The 7,895-nt window shown below is 32.6% G+C and overlaps 1 protein-coding gene across 1 annotated transcript; it reads right to left on the bottom strand.

Annotated features, from left to right (window-relative positions):
* Positions 1–756: 756 nt before the first annotated feature.
* LOC118750421 lies at positions 757–6,011 on the bottom strand. Its single transcript, XM_036485139.1, has 2 exons — positions 5,836–6,011; positions 757–1,059 (listed from the first exon to the last, which is right to left on the bottom strand). The coding sequence occupies exons 1-2, from the start codon at positions 5,992–5,994 to the stop codon at positions 757–759; spliced, it is 462 nt and encodes a 153-aa protein (XP_036341032.1). The 5' UTR covers positions 5,995–6,011.
* Between the last annotated feature and the right edge of the window lie 1,884 nt (positions 6,012–7,895).

The raw sequence follows: 7,895 nt of genomic DNA, 5'->3' as shown, positions 1-7,895 counted from the left end.
CTGCGGGCTCGGGTTCTTCTTCTCCACAACTTTCCGTGCTGCTACCATTTAGTAGGGCGGAAAAGTGTTCCCTCCATAATTTAAGTACGCTCTGGACATCAGTTACTAGGTCGCCATTATTGTTCTTACAGGAGTGCGCCCCGGTCTTTAAACCTTCCGTAAGTCGCCTAACTCTCCGGTAAAATTTTCGGGCATTCCTCCTGTCGGCCAGCATTTCAAGCTCTTCGCACTCACGTATTTCTGCCTCTGTTGGGCATGCGGTTCATACTAGTTGTGAGGTAGTTTAGAACTAGTACATTTGACTACAGGGTGTGAACTCAAAATGACTTACCCTTGCATCCGGAAACGCTGAAAGGCCCTTCGTTGTATCCTGGTGGCATGGTGGGGATAGGCTGCGAAGGTTATATACACATATAAAAGCTGTACGTTTGCATATTCTGGTTTTCTTGTTTTTTATAATTAAATTCTTCGAATCTAGAATGCACCACTTCAAATTTGTTATATATATATGTGACCTGGTCTACGGAAAGGGGGCTTAGGAGTCAAAAAATCAGTTTTCACTTTTTGGTTGATTCGGATGGAAGATGAGATGCTTTTTCACGTGGTTAAAAGCAGAAAATCCTAACTTGCTTAGAAGTGTACTAAAAATGTAGAGAAAGAAGAGTAAAAATACGACAAAATATAATTTATTGGTAATGAACAAAATACATTGAATTATAAGCTATAAAGACATGATTATACACTAGAAAAACGTATTTAAAACGGTTTAAATGACTTTGGATGTGTACTCGGTTTATTTGCCAGTCCGTGTTGGCGCACTGTTACACCCTGTGCGTGAAAATGACGTACTAAATTTTCGTAACGCTTCGTCGTACAGGCATGTACAAAAAGGAAAAACGAACGACAAACAGGTACTCTGTAGAAGGTAAATTGAATTCTATGCCTCATAACTTCTGTATCCTGTCTCTGTCCATATTTCTTCCGCCCAGCAAGCTTTGCGGATACACTTTCTAGCTTTTCGTTACTCATAATTCCAGCTTCGATGTGACTTAGTATCACCAGAGAACTTAGATAGATAGAGAAGGTGCAAACTGAAAGTGGAAACTATTCGCGGACGAAAAATTAACAGCGTCAGAAAAGTTCAAGTCGGAATGTAAAAATTCTGTTGAATTTAATGTTGATAACATAATACAATGTTGAGCAACATGAAATGTGATGTTCTTTGTGAGCAAATAAACGAAAATATGGTAAATCTTCACATAATTTTCATTAATTTGTAATTTTTGTTAAATTTTTTATCTTGTTCTCCTTTTATGAAGATGCAAATACAATTTAAAATAATGATAGTTTGGCATAAAGTTTACACACATATGTACATGCATACATATACTGGCAATCAAAATTGAGTGCATGGTGTTTTTTGCTTAATATTTGCAATGTTTTTCAATTAAATTTTTTTTATTATCTTTTTATAAAAATGTGGTTCATGCTTTAATTAAAACTACATAAGTCAAACTTTCAAACTTTACACTGAACATAGAAAAATTCAACGAATTCTCGTCTAAATTTTGACCTGTTTAATCTGAGTTTTTAGAAAAATTTTGAGTACGCAGATAGATTGGTTTATTAATTCTAGTGGAACCAGATCAAGTTTTAAGCGGCTAAAAAATCGGGTTGATTTTTAATGATTTTTTATTGCTGACGGCTTTTTGCACTTTTTACCAAATAAAAGGGAATTTCTTGTAGAATAAAATGCGCATGACCGTTTGCAAACAAATAAAAAAAAATTATCGCTATTTTTTACAAATTGCACTTGCTATATGCATAAAACCGCAATTCCCGTCGAAAATAACATAAAAGTTTAACTTAAAAACATTGCAAATATTAAACAAAAAACAGGATGCACTCACTTTCGATTGCCAGTGTTCATACCTATGTATGTGTGTTTGAAATTACCTACTTATGAAATAATTTTTGTGGCATGAACATATACATACTTGCGCTTTCTAAAAATGGGAATTAAAGTAGGATTCGCATAAAATTTTAATTCCAATAACTAATATTTTAGTGAAAACATTTACAATAAAGCTTTCAGTAACTTTTGGCGTATTTGAGCGATTATGTGAAATTATGCATGCGTTTGTACCTACATATCCATTTATATTATTTTAAATAAAGCTAATAGTAAAATTTAAAATCGAATATGGATATGACAATTAAAAAAAAAATAAAAAATTTATTACTTGGTCCGTCCGGGATTTGAACCAAGACAAACGGCGAGACGCCAAAAAGTCGCATCGCCTCTAGCATACGCGCTACAGTACATCATTCAAATTCCAATCTCTAAATCACTACATATATGAAATTCTTCATATATTCAAAAAGACAAACGAATAAATATGTATGCATTAATAAATGTGAATATGTGCATACATATGTACGATTGTACTGCTTTCGTCTTCCCCTCGCCATCATACAACCCCTGACAAATTATTAAATTTCTGCGAATTGCCACGACGCCACCAAAATTAACCCTTGGTTGACGAAATATTTAGGTTTTCGCATAAGTTTACATTTAATAAAGCCATACTCGTACATTTTATATGGAGAAGAATATTAATTAATTTAGAATTCTGCATGTAACCATGTTCTCGACGCTACATGTAACTTTCATCAAGATTAACCATAAAAATTGTGCTTCATTAACAGTTGGAACCAGCTGAAACCAAAAAAACTATGTCCGCTAAAATGTGTTAAAAACCAACTGGAATTGACATTTTTTACACGCATACAGGCATACATTCATATACACATCTACAGTGGAGTAGCACTAGCTTGGACATTGCATTGCTTGTACTTTGATGTGTTTGTATCTTTTATGGTACTGAAGATTTGCTTACGGATGAAAAATATTAAAAATCGTCCGTGCATATATGTAAATATACTTTTATAAACGCTTTGAAGTATAGACATTTTTAATATTAAAAAATAAATAAAATAATTTTTTTGTATATATGTAAATGGTGTTCAAGGCACATTGACCCACCTGTACAAAAATCGTGGCGCGTCATGGACAAAAATTTTACAATTTCGGACCGAAAAATGTGAAAACGAGCTAAGTTGCCACGTTACATCTGTGAACTTCCGATAAAACCACATATGTTTGTGATTTTAGAAGTTTTGATTTTATTAAAAAAAAATTAATGTATTTTCCTGCAGAAAACGTACACTTTTATTTAATGTTTATTAAAATGACACTTTAAAATACTAGTTAATGATTGAAATATTGGTATGGAACAGAGAAATAGAGTGTTTTGTCAAAAATTACCAAAAATTGCCAAGATTCGAGATAACTTATTTTACTGGTTATAGAGAAATAATTGCCACTTTTCACTTGGCTGGCCGAGATTTCTTCATTTTAAGATTTTAGAATTTTTGTGTCGGATTGACAAAGTTGCGCTTGTTGGTGATGAATTTGCGGGGAGATGTGCTGCGGTTGTTTTTATGGATGAATTTACTTGGCCTTGAGAAATATGCGGTATGCGCATGCGTTTATGAATGAAATACCCTGCAAAAAATGGGACTAATCCGGGATGACTCCGGGAGCAATCGCAAATGAGCATGCGACTAATACCACTTTTGATCCCTTTATATGGAATGAACTGTTCGCTTTTGTTCGAGCATGTCCTATGAAGAGACTAATTGTTCACATTTATACCCGAACGGGTATAAAAAGCGACTAGTCACTTTTAAAAAATAAAAATAAAAATTTGCGCCAGCTGAAATTCGAACCGGGGTGCTCAGTTTTGTTAGGCGAATACCCTCTCTGCGTGCCAACGCCGCACATGAAATTGCATTGACTAAGTGCGTACATATCATTAAATCCTTAATAGTACCCGTTAGAGATGAGTTGGGGACTAATTGATCTCCAATTATACCCATAAGAGATGAGTCGAGAGTAATTGATCTTCATTAGTACCCGTTTGAGACTAGTTGCGACTAATTAATGCCCTATTGTCCCCGATTGAGAGTAATCTCGAAATACTCTCTTTAGAGATTAGTCGCACAATTTTTTGCAGGGTAGGTATTGTTGTATTTGAATATGCGTGTAATTATGTATGTGTGTATGTATGCTGCCGTGAGTTGTACATATGTACATTTGTATATATGTGCGTGGTACTTAGACAGCAATATGCACGAATGTATGGATGTACTTATATATGCATGCAAAAACGTTGTCAATTAATGGAGCATGTAGTACATATAGATACATATATGTATGCGTGGGAAATGCATTTTCATTTGACTCCAAAACTATTGGGGCATATTAGTAGACGAAATAAAGTCGACTCTTAAGTTAAAGTTTGTCAGCCCCAAATAAGAAGAAAGTTAGTATGTACTTACATATATGTAATATTATGTGCAGGTGCAAGAACGTTATCAATAAATGATTTTGGAGTATGTGTATGGGGTACATATTACATATGTAAGTACATACATACATACATTCAGCTGCCATCAACAAATTATGTTTATTTATTTTTAATGATTTTCATTTAAAATATATAATTCAATCTGGAACAGAAACCACAATAATAAAAGTTTAAAAGCTTGCACAAATTGCAAAAAAATGAATCAACCTTCAAGAAATGGTCATCCAAATTTTTTATTTGAATATTTAATACATTTTCGGGAATGCAGTATTGTAGTCCATTCAATTATATTATAAGAAAGTGCAAGTTTCAAGTTGTGAAAAATTACCGTTGATTTTTTAGATTTTTTTGTTGGGGTGTTGCTGTTTATTTTTCATACAAAAAAAAATTGGTTCATGTGTTATATGGAAGAAAATGCGAACACCCTCCACAAAAAAAAAATTCTAAGAAATCAACGGTAATTTTTAACGACTAGAAACTTGGACTTTTGTGTACTTGATTGAATGGACTACAAAGCTGCATACCCGAAAATTTTCTAAATATTCTAACTAAAAATTTTTAAATTTTTATAACAATTTTTTGAAGTTTGATTAATTATTTTGCAAATTGTGCAAGCTTTTAAACTTTTATTATTGTGGTTTCTGTTATAGATTGAATTATATTTTAAAGGAAATTATTAAAAATAAATAAATAAGCATAATTTGTAAACAATATCATTTTGAATTTCGTTGCTAATTAGTTGATCGCATCTGTATGTACTACAAGCATCCATATGCGCATGCCTGGGAAATGGATTTGCATTTGACTCCAGAACTATTATTTACAAATAATATCTACGAGTATTGCAGTAAAAGTCAAAAAACAGTTAACAGAAGTTAACAAACACATTGCTTTATACATTTTTTTGTTAATGCGTCCATCTTTAAAGTGAGTATGTGAAAAAACCAATTTTATAATTTTTTTAACTAACATGCATTTTTACTATTTACATAATATAATACTCGTACAAGAAGCGAACTTGAACAGATGCTTTTTAAGTTTTTAGCAACATTAACTACTGAATAAATTATATTTAACAAATGGTCATGCAGAAATGCAAATCAGCAATTTTAACTAATATAAAAGTACATTTAATAAAATTTAACTATATTAATTTATTTAATTTTATAAAAAAAATATACATGAATACGTTTCTGCATTCACCTGCAACCTAGCTACACATAGCCAGACACTTGCAACAAATATAACATTATCATAACAGAAATTTACATTTTTCTCTGTTAACTCTTCTTGGAATGTTAATCGCGCTGTGGTGATATTCCATGGATTTATTTTTCAGCCAAACAATTTTACGTTCCAAAAATTTGCACCTTCTCTATCTATCTAAGTTCTCTGGTATCACTAAATCAAGTTCATTTTTCGACATCTCTAAACAATTGTTCCGCGTACTCTCGATCATTTCCCGTGGTATCAGTGTATGGCATTCATTATTACAACAATCTTTTGACAGAAATTTTGTTACCAGCTCCTCCTCCTTTACATCAACAACATACAGGTCCATCTTAACAAAAGTTTGTTCGGTATCATCTTCTGCCTGAGATACACATCCTTCGTCTTCATCATCATCGCTCTCTTCATAGTTTTCATCATCCTTTTCATGGAAATATTGTCGGTATACGGCACTGAACTCCTCATCAACACTCATGTTTCATTTCATGCGAAATGCGAAGACGATAATCAACAGAAACAGTAAACGTCACTTCTTCAGTGTTACTTTTTTAAATGTTCCCCACTAGCAACTTACACGATGAACTATAATAATATTCCGACCAACAACAACACTTACTGGACCAACAACAACACTTACTGGACCAACAACAACACTTACTGGACGTCCGGCGCGGAGAACAATTAACGAGATAATGAGGAACTGACGAAACGAGTTGCTTACTTTTAACAGCTTTTTCACAGAAAACTAGTTTTCGCACGTAAGCTCCCTTTTCGTAGACCAGGTCACATATATATATAAATGTTTTTTTTTTACGCGAGTGGATCCTACAAAAATACGCAACTTCGCCGTGCCGTTACTTACTAAATATTTGTTCTAAATTCCTTCGCATACGTATTTAATTATTCTAATTATTAAGTGCATACATCGACATATGCATATGTATGTATGTGTATGCATGCATGTAAGTACATCGATGTATGCATATGTATTTTTACATTACTACGGCAGCGTTTTTGCTGCATTTAAAATGCAACATTTAGCACTTTCGAATAGATGTTTTCGAAGAGCGTTCATGCTATCGCATTTAGCAAATGTACATTTACGCGAGTTCGAAATCTTATGCTTTTGAGAAACAGCCGTTCCAGTCGCTTATTCATATCCGTATCTATTACGATCACTTCTCACGCATAAGATAACGTGCAAAAAACCCTACTGAAAAGGAAAAAAATAAATTTGAGACCAAAAATTCAATACAAAAACTTGAATTGCTTTAACCATAACCGAACATTTGTTCGTGTATATATTCATTTGTCGGTGCTGTCAATTAAAATTTCCTCACTTAATTAGGAAAAAAAACAAACAGAGTTGATAACAAATTGATCCAGATTTCTATCAGCATCACATCGATGTTGAATTGGTGTAACTTTACTTTATCCAAATAATGTAAAATAATAAATGAAATCTCGATCGGCGATCACTGAAACGCAGCTAGTCACTGTATACACGAAAAAGCAAGGTTGCCACTTTTTATCATTAAACCATGTTCGAATCGTGGAAATTTTGGAAGATCACAGGGTTGCTTTTAGCATTTAGATTCTTAATGCAAAAATGGAGTTGCAATTAGTTGCATTTAGGTGACGAATTTTGTATGGATAAATGTACATTTAGAGTAGCATTTAGAGCTAAGTACGTGGAAGTATGCTATTTACGTTTAAAACTTTTACAATTTTTTAGTTTTCTTCACTATGTAGATGTTCTTATTATATGTACATAATTGTGGTTACATTTGTATGAAGAACTAGAATATATTTTTTATATCAAGAAATTATTTTAAGTTTTTTCCTAGATTTTGTTAGATCTTACAAGCCTGAAGGGCTATTTCGATTACCTTACCACTGCTTGTAATTCCTCGATTTAGCTTAGTGTTTTGAATTTTTTTTATATTTTTCATGTTTTTATTCTTTTGGGGTCTACCAGACCAAATCTGGACACTTCTATACCTCTTAAACACTAATTAATTAAGTAATTATACACAAGTTACATGAAATTTTAACATATGGTTATCAACAGAACAAGTGTTAAGAAATCTTTGAGCTGAACATTTGATTTTTTTTGTTGCAAAAATTAAGCTCAAATTATTTCATAAGTTAAATGGACTGTCAAAAGATTGGAATCAATCGAAATGGTTTTGAAAGTAATTTAGTTCTAAACTGTATTTAGGACAGTTGCCA

Source organism: Rhagoletis pomonella, unplaced genomic scaffold, assembly GCF_013731165.1.
Source record: "Rhagoletis pomonella isolate Grant_MI unplaced genomic scaffold, Rhpom_1.0 Rhpom_scaffold_00230, whole genome shotgun sequence".
NCBI lineage: Eukaryota > Metazoa > Arthropoda > Insecta > Diptera > Tephritidae > Rhagoletis > Rhagoletis pomonella.
The sequence above is the reverse complement of the archived record's forward strand: the minus strand, read 5'-3'. Positions and strand labels throughout refer to the sequence as shown.

What these genes read in the sequence shown, in the direction of transcription:
- LOC118750421 (XM_036485139.1), bottom strand. Translation starts at nt 5,994, where the DNA reads ATGGACCTGTATGTTGTTGATGTAAAGGAGGAGGAGCTGGTAACAAAA. An exon ending in CGAAAAATGAACTTGATTTA is followed by an intron (nt 1,060 to 5,835) that starts GTGATACCAGAG and finishes CTAAGTTCTCTG; the next exon opens with GTGATACTAAGTCACATCGA.